General features: G+C 35.1%; 1 protein-coding gene across 10 annotated transcripts; it reads left to right on the top strand.

Moving 5' to 3' along the window:
* Positions 1 to 3,486: 3,486 nt before the first annotated feature.
* LOC102623032 (uncharacterized) lies at positions 3,487 to 5,335 on the top strand. 10 transcript variants are annotated; one of them, XR_008052493.1, is made up of 5 exons: positions 3,488 to 4,170; positions 4,298 to 4,665; positions 4,764 to 4,850; positions 4,985 to 5,013; positions 5,092 to 5,335. XR_008052493.1 is itself a non-coding variant. In XM_052435394.1 (2 exons), the coding sequence occupies exons 1-2, from the start codon at positions 3,685 to 3,687 to the stop codon at positions 4,343 to 4,345; spliced, it is 534 nt and encodes a 177-aa protein (XP_052291354.1). In that variant the 5' UTR covers positions 3,487 to 3,684; the 3' UTR covers positions 4,346 to 4,853. The 10 variants fall into 10 exon arrangements, 1 of the variants encoding a protein (XP_052291354.1); XR_008052495.1 differs by having other exon boundaries at positions 4,988 to 5,013; XR_008052489.1 differs by having other exon boundaries at positions 4,298 to 4,850.
* Positions 5,336 to 20,842: the final 15,507 nt, after the last annotated feature.

Consider the following 20,842-nt stretch of genomic DNA (forward strand, 5'->3'; position numbering starts at 1 on the left):
AAGAAGGAGAAATTACGATATTAACCTTATCACGCAGTTACAACCTTACTATAACACACTAAAAAAATACGTGAAATAAATTAACTAAAAATAAATTAATAAGATAAATGAAAAATTACAAGAAAAAATAACTTGAAATTAAATTACAGAATTTTAAAGAAGAGAAAAAGAAAAGAAATTCTTACCTCTAAATGTATATTCACTTTTTTTTTTCATTTTTTTAAATAAGAAAAAAATTACAAGAAAATAACTCAAAGAAATTATTTACAAAAATTAATTCTACGAATTAAAATAACTTATCTCCCCGACAACAGCGCCAAAAACTTATTGTGCAAATTTTATTAAACTCGCAAGTGCACGAATCTATTGTAGAATAGATTAATGGTGACGAGTGTCGATCCCACGAGAAGATGGATTTTAATTATGTGTAGAGTTAATTTTTGAAGTGGCTGTTTGGATTTGTGGTGAAAGTGATTTAGATTATCCTAAAATTTAAATTAAAATAGAGGAAATAAATTGAAGTGAAAATTATTAAAATGACGTATTTGAGTATCTGGATCTGCATCAACATGCACCATGAGCTAAATATTCCTTATTAATGCCAATTAAATCATGAGTGGGGTTTCCACTCCTCATGAACCACACTCTAATAAATATGATGCTAAGGGTTTATCGTGCCAAATAGTAATAACCTTATATTAGGGAGCCGATTAAACCAGTGCGGTATCTAGACAAGATTATTATTATTTGTCGACGAAAAGTCAAAACATCCACCTTAATCAGAGTGGAAGAGAAAGTAAATTTATCAAATAAAGCCCATGGCACATGTTGAGACTTCACATTCAACCCAAGTTTAAAAAAAAAAAATAGCTACTCATAATTGAACTAGAGGTAAAATGAAAATTTATTAAAATACATAAAAAAAATACAAGATGGAGAAGGAATTACAGAAAATGGAACTCAAAAATGAATTCAGGGATGCCAAATTAGGGGGGAGTCCCATTTTTATAGATAAATTGAGTAAATCATATCCATCGGATTAAAAACAATTTAGACGCTGAGGATTGCGCCACGTCATCAGTTAACAGTACGCGGTTTGACCACGTAGTTTGAATAGTAACGCAGTTTGGTTGTAAATAATCCCGTGTATATGCATGTACAGTACGCACTATTTTGGTCCACTAACATGCTGTCACGTCACCGATCAACAGTACATAAGAATTTTAGTTTAATAGAATCGTAACACCTTATCAGTCAATGTCACATCATCGGTCAATGTCACATTATCGTTCCGTATATGTGAACAGTGTCGTGAACAGTGTCGTGAACAGTACCGTACATGTGAACAATGTCATTTTTTCTTTTATACTCCTCCTAAGGTTTTCGACTGTCCTGAGTTCAAAAGTGATGTCTATTTTGCTGTCTGATCTCTCGTTCATTGTGAAATGACCATGATGCCCCCTAAAATACATAAAATACTTAATTAAAATAAAACACACATAATTAAATCACAAGATGCTTAAATACATAAAAGTAAGGGTAGTAAGACTTGAAATATAAAATGACGATTTTTTTCTTTTATCAATATACACTTTCTAACACTCAACAGAAAGCTACTCCTTTTTTTTTTTTCAAAATTTGTTGTACGATGCGCTAATTTTACCAAAAATAATTTCTAAAAAAATTTACCAAATACCAAAATTAGCGTTTAACTTTTTAAAATCACTTTTAAACCTCCTAAAAGCAATCTCAAATAAGTAATAGACTATTTTACCTCTATTAGTAAAAGTTTAAATTTTAAGATTTTGGAAGTAGAGATTATAAAGTTTTTTAAAAGAGTCAAATTGTCTAAAGTACCTTGAATTTATTTCATAATCTAATTTCATTCTTTGCATAATATAAATTTAAAAAACCTTTTTATAAAGTAATTTTATAATATTTAATAAAAAATTTCATTGACAACCATACAATTCAAATATTTTTAGTTAAACTTTTATTTATAAAAGTTCTACTTAATTAAACTCTATTTGAAAAGCTTCCAAAATGAAACTTAAAAAGTGGGAGTAAACTTTGACACAGAAAGAAATAATTTAACATATTTTCTTTTGAATAAAAAGAATACATCCTTTGAAATACCATAATTTAATATATATTTTTATTTATTTTTCACATAATACTAGTTATTTCATGTGGTAAATAGTACACATTTTGATTTGATTTGTGTGACATAAAAAATCGTGAGAATTTTTTTTTTAATGTCCCTAAAACATATGACATAAGTAAAGAAAGCAATATTATCCTTTTTACTGGTCTAATTATGTAAGTCCAATAGTGATGTAATCGAAAGTCTGCATCGGCAAATGATCAAAAAATTAATAAAAGTAAATAAATTCTAATCATCGAATAGTGTCTGACCCTGAGATATCGCACCCCGATGACTTTGTTTAAAGATGCTCATTCTTCCTCTTGGTAAATTATATTTTTCAAAAAGAAAATTATAAACTAGAAGCGGTATAACTGTTCTTAAATTTACTTCTAGAAACTTTTGCGTCATAAATCATTATGCAAAAATATTAGATTAGTATATTTTAAACTTTAATCAAATAATGCAAACTGTGGAAACTAGCACCATAAAAAATACAAAAGCCATTCAAATTATACAGACATGCAATAACAGTATTTAGAAAAGTACAATTAATTACCCAAATTATAGTTTATGATGAATGCCAAGACAAAATCATCATCACAATCACGCCACTAATATCTCCTTCCATCACATGCCTTGTCCTCCTCTGTTTTTCCACTGTTTGTAATCTTTTTTTTTTTAATTAATCTTTTTATTTATTCTAGAAGTAGGTGAGCGGGTAGAAGGAGAAAAAAAAAAATCACTCATTTTTGTATTATCGTCAAAATTTAATTTATTTGTTCAACTTCAAACCTATTACTTTCATTTTAACTGAATATAAGATGCCACCAGTGCCCAAGCAGAAGAACTGTACCACGAAAATTTAGAATTAAAATTTTTAATTCTCATTCTTTTAATATGCAAGGATAATTAAGACTTTAATTAGACTCTTATTAATAATAGGTAAGGGATAATAGTATTAAAAATAAAAATTAATAATAAAATATTACAGTTCATTCAACAGATCAAGCTCGGTTTATATCCTGTAAAAATTGACATCATCAACGAACAGAGCGTTTGTTTAAAACAAAATTGAATTAGTCAATCAGATTTGTCTGTTTGTTCTGAATAGAAGATAATAATGCGCATATGTATATATATATTTTTCAATTGTCTATAAATACCCACAACTGTAGCCGGAGCTGAAGTAAAATTACAGTAATACCCACACTCTCTTGCATATATACAGACAAATCATTCGTCTAAATATATAAATCTGATACCGGCAGTTGCAGTGGATCATAACCATCTAAACAAATAAGGGCCCCACAAGCTCCACCAATAATTGATCATTCTCCTAATCCTCTCTGTACTCAAGCTGGCACCACTGTCTCCTTCTACTTCTCAACCTCTCAACTTCTCAACTTGCTCTCCCCTTCACAAAATCCTTAAACCCTAACCTCACATAAATTCGATTCCATTTCTTAGTTCTCTCTTCATTCCCGTTCACAAATTCCTCCCTCCCCCCCCCAAAAAAATAAAAAATAAAAAATAAAATAATGAAAAACATGATTCTTCCAGTGCTATTACTCTCATTTCTGACGCTGTCAATTTCAAATGTGAACTCGAAGCAAGAATCAATCTACGAGATCCTGAAGGAGCACGGCCTGCCCATGGGATTGCTCCCCAAGGGAATTGACGAATTTAGCATCGACGAAACGGGCAATTTCGAGGTGTTTCTGGATCAGGCTTGCAATGCCAAATTCGAGAGCGAATTGCATTACGACAGAAACGTTTCGGGCACTTTGAGTTACGGGCAGATGGGGTCATTGTCCGGAATTTCGGCTCAAGAGTTGTTTTTGTGGTTCCCCGTCAAGGGAATCCGGGTCGATATTCCGAGTTCCGGTCTTATTTATTTTGACGTCGGTGTCGTTCGTAAGCAATTCTCTCTGTCGTTGTTTGAAACGCCGAGAGATTGTATGGCGGTTCGGTCCTACAACGATGATGTTCTAAATGGAGAGCTCTCAGCTGAAGCCCTGTACAAGGTATGATTGTTTTGTTCATATTTTATCAAAATTGTAATGATTGAATTAGAAAAATCTTAGCTGTTCCATCTGCAGAGAGTTAGAAATGGGATTTTTCAGTTGTAATTTTTGCAAATTTATTGTGCAGCGTAAATATGGGAATGATCAATATGATAACTTAAGAGATGTGATGTGATGGGGTTTGAATTTTGGAGTTGGAAGGATTATACAAGTTATGCACAGTAGCTCAATCAGATAAGCTGTTGGGTCGCCATGTCACCTTGTAAAAAAGAGTCGTTAGAGTTGGATCCTATGCATCAATTTTGTGTGGTTGCTTGCATTTTTCTTTTCCGTATAGTGCGAAATTTGCAGACAATTTAAGCCAGCTCCTGTCTGAGAGAGGATGGCTAGAGAATTTGAGGGAGAAGTTTACACAAGGTTTTGATTTCACGGGATTTCAATTTATGGAGAATAGAGATAAAATGTGGCAGGAGAGTTCGGTTGAGGTGATTTCAGGTGAAAACTCTGCAATATTTTTTATTTTGTATGTTGAATTTTTGTTTGTATTATGAATATATAAACGTGGGTGGTATAATGAGTCTTTATTTTGTTAGTATAAGTTTTAGGTTGAATGAAAGACACACACCTTCATTACTAGTGGTATAAATCCAATAAATGAAAGCTTTATTGCTTGGTTTCAGGTATTTATTTATCCTTTTCGTCATCTAACTCCAAGATCATGTTGCATTATTTTGTTTCTACAATTTTTTCATTCACCCATTATTGACTTTGGTTTATTTCTGTATCATGCAATGGCTTTAACTAATGGGTGAAGTAGGGTCACAATCTAACAGATGAATGGAAGTAAGGGAAACTTCTTGTTTAATTTGCGTTTCTTTCCTTCTTTTGCAAGGGAACTTACAACTGCATTGTTATGCTCAGGTGTAAACCTCGACGGACTGTTTCCATTTTCAGAGAGTTTGAACTTTGAACCAGTGGTTTGTATAGCTATGGGAGTAGATTTCTGTTAGGATTCTAATTTAGCAGACACTCCTCAAATACAAGTTTAATTTGATTTATTTTTACTTTTCCACCCTTATTTTCCACTGGTTAGTAATCACTTGTAGAAAAAAGAATAAAAGTATATTCAGCAGTTGGTAATCATGATGCTTTGCTTCTCTGGCTACACCCTGTTCCAATCAGGTCGTTTGCAAATCATTCTGTTTCCCTCTTTGGATCCTTTTACATGCGTAATGTCTTCTACTGCTAATACTACATTCTAGCTTCAATTTTTCCGAAACTTTAGATTTTGTAATTTCACACATGACCATCCCATGTTGTCTGCCTTTTTTGCTTCCTATGAATTTTCCTTGCTTATTAGTTGCTTAGATGCTTTTATGTTCTAGTTAATTATTCCACTTAATGCAATTTTGAGGGAGGTGCTTAAGTCAAAGTGTTCGAATTTTGAGTTCTAGAACAGAATGAGACTATCTTACAAGTTGAAAGTTGTCAGGGACCTTGAATTTGATTGGTCCAAGCAAATCAACAAAATTTAGAGGAGCTTGACTTATTTTCGTTGAATGTTTTACCCCTTAGCTGATCCAAACTGGTTCATGCTCAATCTTGCCTTATTTGTGAAACCTGTCAAGGGAGAGCCCCCAGTATCCGCAGAAAAACATTCTTATATTTAGTATGTTTGTGGATTAGAATTTCTCCCTTTGTCACCTAGCATCCACTTTTACTGTGGACCTTCCGTTATTTTTCCTCTCATGACAAATCTGGTGACTTTATAGATTTGGTTTGTCATGCATTAGTGTTATTGGTATTTCAGTAAAATTTGAAATGATTTATGCTAATTCGACAGTGTGTCTGTAAGTGGAAGTCTCAAAAAGTGGTTCTATCTGCAGAAGGAAAGAAATTTTTGGTTAATAGTGCACATTATTAGTCCTTACATCTCTAAATCAATATCAAATGACATGTAGCATGCGCTCATTTACTGCTTTGGCTTGGAAAGTCTCAAATATTCTGCCAATGAAGCCCACTATAATATGTGGAACATTTGGAGGAAGATTTGACCGGTAATGTGTATAGGATTTTTATACTGATCAATTATTTAAAGGAAACATCATGATTGAATTGGCTCTATGCAAGGTAGGTTTTGCACATTCCATTGTCTGCCTAGTCTATTATTACTTTTAAAGCAATGTGTCCATCTTATTTGCTGTCAACTTATTATTTTGTTAAAAAAAGAAATATATTATTTTATTATGCGCCTGCTTCATACTATGAAATTTCTAATTTTTCCTTCAAAAGAAAATCCTAACCTTCAGGAGGTGGAAATAGGGAAAAAAAAATTGTGCTTGTGACAAACTTTTATCAACATTTTTAAAGTGCCTATTGCCTAAGTCAATCTTTAATATGACATTATGATGGTAGAGGCTTGATCTAGTGTGTGCAGTCGCTCATGTTATAGTATGTGATTGAGCACTTGGCAAGCATGCTCCTCCGGTGGGAGCTCTTTATGTGCGCAGTCGGGCACCACAACATAACGTGCGCGACTTCGTGCACTAAATGAAATTGCTACGGCGGTATATCTATAGCTTTGCTGGGTAAACTACAAAGTACAGTACTGTGTTCAGTAAAGTAGAAATACTGGAGTGACATTTTCTTGAGACCCATCATTGGCAAAAAAAGTGATATGAAATGAAAGGGTCTCTTTTTAGCAGGGGAAAGAAACCCAATTATTTGTTGGTCCCAGCATTTTGTTGGCTTGCTCCTCTTTTGGAGCAGAGCTTGCTGAAGATAGGAATAGGATCCTCAAATTCCACCAATCTTAATTCTCAAATTAAAAAACAAAAAAAAAAATTCCATCATTCTTATCCATTTATTTACATATGTAATATTCTTTTAGTCTTTTGAGTCTAATAAACATGTTTGCAACTGGGAATTGGTTCTAGTACTAAAGAGTAAACACATTCTTGGTTGAAGTGAATATTGCACATTACAACTGTGCCTGAAATTGAAGATCTTATTTATTAAAATTTGAAAGCAAGTTTTACATAAGGAAGAAACAAAAGGCCAATCTTGTCAACCCCGAGTGACAACAAAGTAGTGCTCTATCAAAGCTACTAACGGTGTGAAAGGGATTTGGTTTTTTTTCAAAGACTTCATTTTGTCTCTGCCCGCTAAGATCTTTCAATATTTAAAGTTGAATGTGAATCGATGAGAGGCGCTATAACATAATATTTATATATATACGTCAATATCAGAAAATGAGATATGTTCATCAGCTCTCTGGCTCAATCCCACTCAAAGAAACGTTAAAATACACCAATGTGATATATTATTTCCATGGACTGTCTTATCACCAACCAAAGCAAGAAAACAATTTCAAAGGAGAGAATAGCTTTGTGGAAATATTCTTTTTCAGTACTTTATTCAAATAGCTAATAGGCTTTTTATAAAGGCAGCGCCTATGTTACATTTGTTGCAACAAACATTCCGATGATATGGATCGTTGGATTTGTAGGACCGTTGGATTTGTAATTTTTCAAATCCAACGGATGTCAAGAAATTTAACACAGAATGAGGTACACGTGCAATGGTCAAACGATTATTACAAAGTAAATATGGGCAACCTCCCGAAACGGTTCTGGAAAATTGTTGTTAACGGGGTAATGGGTAATGAAATTGATAAAGGGAGAAGGAAAGTGATGAGCGCATATTTTGGGTATGAAAAATAGGAGAGGGAAAATGAGGAGTAATTAGGCTTTGAAAGAAGGGAAAATAACAGTAGCACCAAACGATATTAGAAGCTTCCGCTTTCAATTTTGCAAGTTCACTTAAATTTGGAAACCTAACAAATTGCTGCTCACTAAAACCGAAGCTAGAGCCACCCGAATATCACTGAATATGGTAAAATTTGAAACCTCATCTTCACAAGTTGTCTTGACTACGTAATTCCACACACATGATTCATTGCTATGACCGGTTCCTTATTATTTTAATGCCTTTATTTGAAAAAAATTCCTAAAATCAACTCTAACAAAAGCCGAAGTGAAGCGTATGGTTTAAGGCTATAATCGAAAGTTGGAGTGAAGCGTATGATTTAAGGCTAAAGAAACAAATTGACAATTTTCAAAAACCTTCATAGTTTCTCAAACTGCATCTCCTCCTCATTGTAATAATCAGTAGTAACATATAGACCTAGAAATGATCTCTTGTTTTTTTCAGCCTTTAACTAATAAATTCCAATATAAAACTATGAATATTTCGTTGATAATGTTAGAGAAGGGAGATGTTGCTTCCTTCAATAAACGAAGCAAGAGAAAATGGATTCCAGAAGTTTGACAGCCACATTTCAATCGAGATGGAAAAAAAATAAATTTCAAAATTAAATTTTGTTTTTGAAATTTTCATGATATGCCGCTAATATTCAACCAACTATTCTAAGGAATGAGTCCTTGACTTTTACTTTTAACACTTTTTGCAACTGGTTCCAATCGGTTTCAACATGTTTTTAATATTTCTCCTTATCGCCACGTGTTGCTCTTGCGTTGGTCAATTGATCACGTCGTTATTGTTACTTACAGTTAAAATTGTTTAAAGGGTTGTTTGGTTAACAAGAAAATGAAAGAAAGTTGAAAGAGTAAAAACTTCAATTCAGAGAATTCTTAGAATATTATTTGATTCATTCTGAATGAATATACAAAGAGATTACATGGTTGTTTTTATACACAGCTGTTATAACAGATCGAGCTTATAACTAACTCTAACTAATCAAAATGAATCTTCACGTGTGCTGGTAATTACATAACCACCAGGTACCACCTGGACAGCCAAATCATCAATCTTTAACCGTGTGCTGTAGTTGCTGCAATCCTTTGCTTTATCTTCTTTTTCGCTAATCATACTGCAAGCAAGATGAGCTTCCTTAACATCCTCCCTCAAGCTCAATGGTCTGTTGATGACATTGAGCTTGGATCTGAAATAACTGAACTTAGGTAGAGATAAGGGTTTGGTGAGAATGTCGGCCACTTGCTCTTCAGTGAGAATGTATCTTACTTCTAATTCCTTGCTAAGAACCTTGTCTCTGATGTAATGCACATCTAATTCAATGTGCTTGGTTTTAGAATGAAAAACAGGATTCTTAGCTAGCTCCCTTGCACTTTGATTGTCATACTAAAGCACTGAAGTGGGCAACTGAGTTATGTTCAATTCTGAAAACAAAGATTGAAGCCAGGAAAGTTCTGAACATGCTGATGATAAGGCCCTGTATTCACTCTCAGTGCTAGACTTTGTTACAACCCCTTGCTTTTTAGAGGACCAAGAGATTAGGTTGTTGCCGAGATAAATGCAATATGCTCCAATGGATTTCCTATCATCAATATCACAAGCCCAATCTGCATCAGAATAGCCATTTAAACCAGTAACTCCAAGTGATCCCCCTTGCTATAGATAAAGACCATAAGTAATGGTAGCTTAAAGATATCTTAGAACCTTTTTACAAGCTAACCAATGCTGAATTGTGGGAGAACTCAGATACTGATTGAGTTTGTGTACAGAATATGCAATATCAAGTCTTGTGAGTACTAAGTACTGAAGACCTCCAACAATGCTCCTGTAGAGAGTTGAATTCTCAAATTCCTGTCCCAAAAGTCCTTTTGCTTGCCTTTCTAGCTTAAGACCTGTACTGAAAGGTGTGTCAGTCCCCTTACAGTCTTGCATGGAAGCTCTACTTAACAGATCCTTAATGTATTTGGTTTGAGAAAGGTGCATCCCATGATGTGTATAACACACTTCCACACCAAGGAAATAAGCAAGCAAACCCAAATCCTTTAAAGCAAATACCTTGCTTAGTTTAGCAACAAACTCTTCTAAAACAGAAGAATCAAGACTTGTGACTAGTATATCATCTACATAAATCAAAACTATAATCAGCCCTTTGGTGTCATGCTTAATGAACAAATAAGTGTCTACTTTTGACTTGTAGAAGTGCCAGGTTGTAAGGCAATGTTTCAGCTTGTCATACCAGGCTCTTGGAGCTTGTTTAAGCCCATAAAAAGCTTTGTTAAACTTGCATACATAACATTCTTCAACTATAAAACCCTCTGGTTGTGTCATGTATACATCTTTTGTTAAATCTCCATTAAGAAAGGCATTATTTATGTCAATTTGCCTAACCTTCCAGCCTTGCATCACAGCCAAACTCAGAATAACTCTGATAGTTGAGGACTTAATTACAGGGCTGTAAGTTTCTGAATAGTCAACCCCTGCAGTTTGATGGAATCCTTTTGTAATAAATCTAGCTTTATGCTTTGAGATTGATCCATCAGTGTTGTATTTAGTTCGAAATACCCACTCGCAACCAACAACCTTGAAATCTAAACACATTGGTGCAAGACTCCAGGTTTTGTTTTTTATGAGGGCATCATACTCAGCTTGCATTGCAGCTTTCCAGTTTGGATCTGACAGTGCTTCAGAAGGGGTGTTTGGTTCAAGGTTGTTGTGAGAAGTTAAAAAGGCCTTGGGTTTAAAAATGCCAGCCTTTGCTCTGGTAATCATGTGGTGAGATGAGGCTATGGATTTGGTCTGAGAGTTAGGGATTGGAGTAGGAAAAGATGGATGAGATAAAGGTATTTGAGCTGAAGATGATGGGTAGTGAGATGTATTTTCACTTTGTGAGTTTAAAGATGGAAGTATAGGTATTGTACTAGGTAAATTAGATGAAGTATTTGTATCTAGATAGGGAGAAATGAGATCAGTACCTGTGGCATCAGCTCCAAATGTGTTGAGATTGCTGTTAAATGTTGGTAAGGAATATGTCTGTAGAAGATTGTATTGAAAAAATGGGGTGTTTTGTTGTGAAGAAGAGTGATTGAAAATAGATGAACATGGAAAAGAACTTTCATAAAAAAGAACATGACTTGATATATACACTTTTCCAGAAGGATGCAAACATTTATATCCTTTATGGAGAGGACTATAGCCTATGAAGATACACTTAGAAGTATGAAAAGAGAATTTGTGTTTGTTATAATCTCTGAAAAAAGGAAAACAGGAACAACCAAAGCTTTTAAGAAATTTGTAATCAGGTTTCAAATGAAAGATAGCTTCATATGGTGATTTCATGGATAATGTAGAAGTGGGTAATCTATTTATGATGTAAGTAGCTGTATGAAAGGAGTCCCACCAGAATTTTATGGGTAAAGTTGCTTGTGCAAGCAAGGTTAAACCAAGTTCTGTGATATGTCTATGTTTTCTCTCTACTATTCCATTTTGGTTATGTGTGTAAGGACAAGAATGCTTGAATATAATGCCTTCTTGATGAAGAAAAGGGACAAAGGGTCTGAATTCACCACCCCAATCAGATTGTAGGCATTTAATGGATCTGTTTAGCTGTTTTTCAACCTGAGTTTTGAAGACTTTGAAGACAGAGAGAGTTTCATTTTTAGTTTTTAATGGAAATATCCAGGTGAATCTTGTAAAGTCATCAACAAAGCTTACATAAAATCTATAGCCTTGTGAAGAAAGTTCAGGGGCTGGTCCCCATAAGTTAGTGTGTAGAAGTTCTAAAGGACTGCTGGTTTTGATGAAGCTAACTGAAAAATGTAATCTATGTAACTTTCCCATCATACAAGCATCACAAGATTCAAAAGATTTACTTCCATTGATTGCCTTTAAGCCTGGATAAGTTTTGATTACATGATCTAAAATTTTTTAACTTGAATGTCCTGGCCTTTGGTGCAAAACAGAAGTACTTAACAAGCATCTAGAGTTCATACATGGAGCTGAGACAGTGTATGAACAGGAAGTTTTATTTTGCAAATCAGAAGAAACAGCAGAAAACATTGAAAGAGGAACAACTTGAGCAGCTGACTCAACAGTTGTGACATGATTTCGAGAATAGATTTTATTGGGTGACATCAACAGCAATTTGTATAAACCTTTGTCAGCCTTGCCCTGTAGTATGATCAAATTCTCCACCTTGTCCTTCACAAAGCAAAATTTGTCAGTGAACTCAACTGCCACATTATTGTCTTTGGTTAACTGGGATATGCTAATAAGGTTTTTGGTGATTTGAGGAACCAGCAGTATATTGTGCATGTTAAGTGTAAATGAAGCTTTTGTATTACAATCATGCATCTTTAGAGTGGCATGACCAAGATGAGTAATGATTAGACTAGTGTTGTGCAAATTTTAATGTACTCGCAAGCGCACGAATCTATTGTAGTATAGACTAATGGTGACGAGTGTCGATCCTACGAGGAGGTGGATTTTAATTATGTGTATAGAATTAATTTTGTAAATGGGTTGTTGGATTTATGGTGGAAATGTTTGGAATATGCTAAGACTAAAATTAAAATGGCGAGAATAAATTCTAAAATTGGAATTGCAATGGAGAGAATAAATTGAAGAGAAAATCTATTAAATTGACGTACTTGGGTATCTGGATCCGTATCAACATGCATCATGGGCTAAATAATCCGTATTAATGCCAATTAAATCATGAGGGGGGGAATCCACACCTCATGAACCACGCTCTAATCAATATGATACTAAGGGCTTATCGTGCCAAATAATAATAACCTTGTACTAGAGGGCCGGTGAAACCAGGGCGGTACTAGACAAGATTAGTATTATTTGTCGACGAGAATGACATGTCAAACCCCAAAATCTCACTGGAAGTAGTGACACTCTCACAAAGAAATTAAAACTAATAAAAATAGTCACTGCAATGAATGGTAATTGAGAGAGAAAATAATAAAGAATGATATCACATGCTCTCACCAAGATGAAATAAATATGCCCTCAGCTTATAAATAATACGAACTCAAGTCAAATAAAAATGTTAGTCAACCTACTTTATTTATCTTTTTTTTTTATTATGCATCACTACATCTTTTTAGCCCATATAACTAGCTTCTACTTCAAACTATAGTTCCCTAAAATCAGGAAGGACTTTTTTTAGGATGTAACGTAGGCTAGGGACATGGTTAACAAAGAAAGGAAATAAGGAAAACAAAGTGTATGTTTGAGAAAAATGCAGAGAATTTTTTTTTTTTTTTTTTGAAGTTGCAAGGTGGATTTCACCTATTATTGTTATTTTTATTCTTTTGAAACAACAACTTTTGTTTTGTTGTTTTTTTTTTTTTACTTTTTGGCATAACTTCACTGGACAAAATAATTATTTACATTTTCTCAAACATAAATAGGTGATGGAACTTATAAGGCATCGGGTAATACTCCAAATCAGAGTGGGTCAAGATGATAAGTTGACAAAGAAAATATATATATTTTTTTTAAAGGCTCAAAAGGGTTAACTATGGATAGTTAATAAAAGGGATGGGTAGAAAGGCTCAAACGGATCAAAGATGGCATTTCCATCGTCTTTTAGGGCTCTAAATAATCATCCATATCTACTAGTTAGATGGGCCTCCCAATGTAACAACACACTTTTTTTTTCTTTTTTTTTAAGGGTTAATTCAAAAAAAATCTAGAGATCGTGTATACAATAATAAACTGTTAAGCTGTATAAAGAATGGGCAAAAGAGTTACTCTCCAAGAAAAATAATAGGCTCAAAAACTCACTTGGTACTTATTATGACATGTTCATTCCTTCAAGCAACTCATATTTGTCTCCGACATCAACATGTAGAATAGCAAACATAGCGTAACATCACTTAAGACTAAAGATAATACAAATACTAAAATTTGAAATTAATCATGTCATCCAATGTTAAAACAAATCACACAATTTTTTTTTTTTAAACAAAATTCTACCCCCCAACCTATTCTAAACATGAAAGGAAAATATGCATGCAGAAATGTAAAAATGATGCATAAAAACTAATTAGAAAAGTTACACGTAAAATGATAGAAGACGAAAATGATTTTTTTTTTTTTAAGAAGATGCGTTTCTAGAGGAACTACACTCTATATTCAGTCATCTTCGACTCAAAAGTTGGAAAATGTATATTTATAGAGGAGAAATTAAAAAGAAGAAAAATAAACATAAACACATAATAAAGAAAAAGAAAATGTCTGAATTTTTTTTAAGTTTTTTTTTAATAATTATTTTTTAAAACGATGAAGATGCGTTTCTAGAGTCACTACACTCCATATTCAGCCATCTTCAACACAAAAAGTTAGCAACAGTTAGTTTCTACAACAAAAAATTAGTAAAAACTTAACCAAAATTCCACAATTGTCGAGTATTCCCTCCCCCCAACCAGAACGAAACATTGTCCTCAATGTTTGAAATGAAAGAAGTAGAGTTTAGAAGACATCACCTGGGTGGTGCAACACAGAAAAAAATATTTACAGGCGAAGAGTTAAATCTAATTTGTACTTCTTACTGCTGCTACTGTTACCATCATTATTTGGACGCTCCAACACAAAGGTCCAGGGGTCTGGCTCCGGTCTATAAGCTTGTAACAGATCAAGTAGCTCATTAGCAGTGTGAGCACAAATAAAGAGTTTTTTCACATTAGCGGGAATGAAATAGTTTTTTATTGCATGGTTCAGAAATGCGATAAAGCCATCATAAAAGTTATTGACATTTAACAAACCGATGGGTTTCTGGTGGATGTGCAGATGGGCCCAAGATGCTAGTGTGATAAGTGCCTCTAGTGTTGCAAGATCTCCTGGAAGGAAAATAAAAGCATCAGCATGATTAAGCATTTCAGTTATTCTTTCCTGCATACCTGAGACGACTAACTCTTCTCCAGTTGATGAGTCAGACGAACTGCCCAATGGTTTTAAGACTCTTGGGATGATGCCTAACACTTGACTTCCTCTGATAAAAGCTGCTTCTGAGACCATTTTCGATAACCCTCGATTACCTCCTCCATACACCAAGTGTAATTTTCTCGCTGATATGCTTAGACCAAGATCTATGACTGCCTCAACGAACTCTTTATGTTTGCCATTTGTAAATCAAGAAAGCACACAAATGTTCTTGAATTGTCTATTGGGAGTAGCTGCCATTGTGATACTTCGCAAAAATAATTTGTGAGTGCTTGACAAAGAAAATCACATTTAAGAGTCTCGGTGATAGTGGGTCATGGTTGTGTATGAGGCAATATGTCAATGTCAAATAACGCGTAAAGCACGTGGCTCGCAAGTCAAAAAGAAAACAGTAAAAAGGAAAAAGCAAACAGTAATAAAATTATTAAAGACAATAATGCAAACAATAAGACAATAGTGAAATAAAATAACAATAAAGTAAAAGGATATTTACAGGTAATTGCGACTGTGGCTCACATCTTCCTCTGGTTTTACGTCCAGAAACGGCTTGAACGCCCTCTATGGGTCGAGAATAGGCTTCCTATCCAGTTTTCTTATAAACTGGTAAACAGGGTCGTTTATAGTCAGATTCCCGAGACTATATCGTGCATGCTCTTTCTGGAATAATGGCCATAACTGGAGAATCGCTCCTTGCACTTATCCACTGGGATGCGTTTCAAGAGACAAAAGGATATCATCCAATGACTCCTTATTCAAGCCATCCCTAATGAATTGAATCTTATCTTCCCTGTTATCAGACACCATTCCTAAATAACATGGGTTTTTATTGCAACTCATTCTGGCACACTTATGACAAGCAACAGAAATTCTTTGAGCTCGTCGTTTTCTTGCATAATTTTCTTTACCACAACTAGGCATGTATGCAATAAATTTTGGAGGTAACTCACCTGCCGATCGTACTTTCGCTTCGATTAACCAACGGATGTCAGCAGGTATGTTATTCCTCATGAGTAATCGCATGCGTTCGGACCGAGCTTTATAAATCGTAAGGAGGGCATTCTGAGGAAGTGAAGGGAATCGCTTGTGAAGCTTCGCTAGAATCTCGTTTCTGTCCATACCTTCGCCTCAAAATATCAGTTATTATGGGAAACTGAAGTAACCGACTTGATTGTCACGGAGTACCGTTATTCGCCACTTCACCGGGGTAACAAACTAAAGCACACAAACAGAAAACAAATTAAAACACACAAAGAAAATTAAAATCGTCATCTTATTAAATTTACCTCAAGCTCCAACTGGATGTCGTAAACACTTCTCTCAATGTCTCGGAGTTGGCGTTCTAAACCCTCAATATAGGCTACTAACTCTGGTGGTTGTAGAGCCCAAATGCGTTGTGTTTTACAAAATTGAATCTGTCTTTTGAGATGAGTTTTGACACGTTGAAGTGGTTGAAGAATGTTCAGGAGGAACGGTCTAAGTATGAGACTCATGATTAAAAATGATAAGAGAAAACTTAATGGTAAAATAAACACACTTATGCAAAAACAATTTCAATTAGCAAAAGAATAATAATAAAAAGAAAGAAAGAAAAATCAAATCAACGAAAAGAAAAAAAATCAATTCAAATTTGGTGGGTCACTCAAATTTATTTCGGTGTCTTCTTCATGTGGTTGGTACTCTAGATATGGCTTTAATCTTTTACCATTAACTTTAAACGTGACACCGTTCTTTGGGTCCTTAATTTCAATTGCCCCATGTGGAAAAACAGTATGAACAATAAAGGGACTAGTCCAACGAGAGCGTAACTTACCCGGGAATAGGTGCAAGCGAGAATTGAATAAAAGCACTTTCTGACCTGGAGTGAACGATTTTCTCATAATTTGCTTATCATGGAAGACTTTCATTGATAAGCAAATGAACAATTGCCCCATGTGGAAAAACAGTATGAACAATAAAGGGACTAGACCAACGAGAGCGTAACTTACCCGGGAATAGGTGCAAGCGAGAATTGAATAAAAGCACTTTCTGACCTGGAGTGAACGATTTTCTCATAATTTGCTTATCATGGAAGACTTTCATTCGTTGCTTGTAAATCTTGGCATTTTCGTATGCATCATTGCGAATTTCTTCAAGTTCTGCCAGCTGTAATCTTCTTTCTAAGCTAGCTTGCTGCATGTCAAAATTGAATTTCTTGATGGCACAATATGCACGATGCTCGAGTTCCACAAGTAGGTGGCAAGCTTTTCCATACACTAGCCTGTAGGGTGACATCCCAATCGGAGTCTTGAAAGCCGTTCTATATGCCCATAAGGCATCATCAAGTCTTAATGATCAATCTTTTCTGTCCAGCCTCACCGTCTTTTCTAATATGTGCTTTATTTCTCGATTGGAGATCTCAACTTGGCCACTGGTTTGCGGATGATATAGGGTCGCCACTTTGTGTGTGATTGAATACTTTGTCAAAAGAGCCTTGAATGCTTTGTTATAAAAGTGGGCACCACCATCACTGATTATCGCTCGAGGGAATCCAAAGCGTGAAACAATGTTGCTTTTCAAAAATACTATCACCACCTTGTGATCATTGGTCCTACATGGAATTGCTTCTACCCATTTTGATACGTAGTCAACAGCAACCAATATGTATTGATGGCCAAAAGAAAGGGGAAAGGGTCCCATGAAGTCGATACCCCATACGTCAAAAATCTCAACCACTAAAATTGGATTTAGTGGCATCATGTTCCTTCGTGTAATGCTTCCCATTCGTTGACACCTATCACATGAAGAACAGAAAGTGTAAGCGTCTCGAAATATAGATGGCCAATAGAAACCACATTGTAAAACTTTAGTCGCTGTTTTCTTAGCACTGAAATGGCCTCCACAAGCTTGTTCATGGCAGAATGAAAGGATATTCTGAATTTCACTTTCTGGGACACATCGTCTAACAATTTGGTCTGCACAATACTTGAACAAATATGGGTCATCCCAAAAGAAATTCTTTATCTCTGCAAAGAATTTAGCCTTATCTTGCCGGGTCCAATGCTCTGGAAGTTTACCTGTAACAAGATAATTAACTATATCAGCATACCAAGGTAATACTTCCACATTCATTAATTGTTCATCTGGAAATGACTCATTCAATGGTAGTGATTCTGTAATTGTGTCAAAATGGAGACGAGAGAGGTGGTCCGCCACAACATTTTCTGTCCTTTTTTTATCTTTGAATTTCAAGTCAAATTCCTGCAAAAGTAACACCCAACGAATTAGTCTGGCTTTTGCATCTTTCTTTGTGAGAAGATATTTAAGAGCAGCATGATCCGTGAATATAATTATTTTACAACCAATGAGATATGATCGAAATTTTTCCAATGCAAACACTACTGCTAGCATTTCTTTTTCAGTAGTTGAATAGTTCAACTGTGCATCATTTAATGTCATACTAGCATAGTAAATAACGTGGGGAATTCGATCAACTCTTTGTCTTAATACTGCTCCTACTGCATAATCAGATGCATCACACATTAGCTCAAATGGTAAGCTCCAGTTTGAGGCCTGAATGATGGGTGATGATGTCAACAACTGTTTTAATTTTTCAAACGCCATAAGACATGAATCATTAAAGATAAAAGGTACATCCTTAGCAAGTAAATTGCATAAGGATCTAGAAACTTTGCTAGAATCTTTAATGAAACGTCTATAGAAACCAGCATGCCCAAGGAAAGATCTTACTTCTCTGACTGTTTTGGGTGGAGGAAGATTAGAAATGAGATCGACCTTGGCTTTGTCAACCTCAATACATTTGCTCGAAATGATGTAACCGAGAACAATACCTTGTTTTACCATAAAATGGCATTTCGCCCAATTTAAGACCAAGTTCTTCTCGATACATCTCTGCAGAACTAGTGTTAGATGATGTAAACATTGATCAAACAAATCACTAAAGACAGAAAAGTCATCCATAAAGACTTCAAGGAATTGTTCAACCATATCAGAAAAAATGCTTAACATGCATCGTTGAAATGTAGCAGGTGCATTACATAATACAAATGGCATTCTCCTATATGCAAATGTGCCAAAAGGGTAAGTGAAAGTAGTTTTCTCTTGATCTTTTGGTGCTATGAGAATCTGATTATATCCTGAGTAGCCATCTAGAAAGCAATAAAATTCATGGCCTGCTAATCTATCAAGCATTTGATCGATAAATGGTAAAGGAAAATGGTCTTTACGTGTGACAGAATTCAACTTTCTATAATCAATGCATACACGCCATCCTGTAGTTACTCTAGTGGGTACCAATTCATTATCGGCATTCGTAACTACTGTAACTCCTGACTTTTTGGGGACAACTTGTACAGGACTGACCCATGAACTATCAGAAATTGGGTAAATGATAACTGCATCTAATAGCTTAAGGACTTCTGTTCTAACAACTTCTTTCATATTAGGATTTAACCGACGTTGCATTTCCCTAGTAGATTTAGCATTTTCATCAAGGTGAATGTAATGCATGCAGTCTACTAGGTTTATACATTTTATGTCTGCTATAGTCCATCCTAATGCTCCTTTGTGCTCTTTTAAAACATCCAACAACTTACTTTTTTGTTTGTCATTGAGGGATGATGAGATGATTACCGGCAGAGTACTTTCTTTTCCCAAAAATGCATATTCCAGAGTGTTGGGTAATGGTTTGAGCTCGAGTTTCGGTGGTGATTCTGATGATGGGATGAGTTTCTTCTCTGATGGTGCTAGTTGTTCAACTCTTGACTTCCATTTATTAGTGTCCATAGATAGTGCTGAGTCAAGCAGGGCGTTGACCTCATCGACCGATCTGTCAATATCAAAATTCAAACCAAAGTGAGTTAAACATATTTGTAAAGGATCATCACTAAGGTTTGAAACAAAAGTATCATCAACTAATGCTTCAATTAAATCCACATCAACAATTCCATCATCTGCACTGTGAGGTTGTTTGGCAATGTTGAAAATGTTCAGCTCCATAGTCATGTTGCCGAAAGACAACTGCATATTTCCAGTCCTGCATTGAATGTGAGCATCCGCAGTTGCCAAGAAAGGTCGGCCTAGGATAATGGGGATGTGCTTCCTTGAATCCTGTATTGGTTGAGTGTCAATTACAATGAAATCAACAGGAAAATAAAACTTGTCTACCTGGATAAGCACGTCCTCCACAATACCACGAGGTATTTTCGTGGACCGATCTGCAAGCTGTAACACCACTGGAGTTGGGTGTAATTCTCTCAGTCCAAGTTTTACGAATACTGAATAAGGCAACAGATTTACACTAGCTCCTAAATCCAACAAAGCATTCTCAATTGTGCGGTTCCCTATACTACATGAGATAGTGGAGGAGCCTGGGTCTTTGCATTTTAAAGGAATTTTATGTTGGAGTATAAAACTAACATTTTCTGTTAAAAATGCCTTCTTTTGAACATGCATATTTCTCTTTTTAGTACAAAGGTCTTTAAGAAACTTGGCATAAGATGAAACTTGTTTAATAGCATCAAGCAAAGGGATGTTAACACTTACCTGTTTGAAGATTTCAAGAATCTCACCTGTGGATTTTCCTTTTTTTTCTTTAGCTAACCTCTGAGGAAATGGAGCTTTCGAAACATATTCTCGTGGGTTGGTTTCTTATTTCTCCTCCAGTGATGAGTCATCAACATTCACAGGTACAATTTAATTTTCTTTTGTCACCGGATCCTCCACTTTGTTGTCGACTTCTTTTCCTTTTCGCAAGGTCATGACGGCTTTGACCTATCCATGCTGCTGTGGTGAACTGGTACTTGCTTCATGCACTCCTTTAGGGTTAGCCACTGGTTGACTTGGAAACTTACCTTTCTCAACGGTCATTGCCAAGGTCTGAACTGAAGAAGCAAGTTGTCCCACCATCTTCTCAAGGCTTGAAATTGATTGGGCTTGTGAGTTGAAG

This window comes from Citrus sinensis, chromosome 2 (assembly GCF_022201045.2).
Source record: "Citrus sinensis cultivar Valencia sweet orange chromosome 2, DVS_A1.0, whole genome shotgun sequence".
Taxonomy (NCBI): Eukaryota; Viridiplantae; Streptophyta; class Magnoliopsida; order Sapindales; family Rutaceae; genus Citrus; species Citrus sinensis.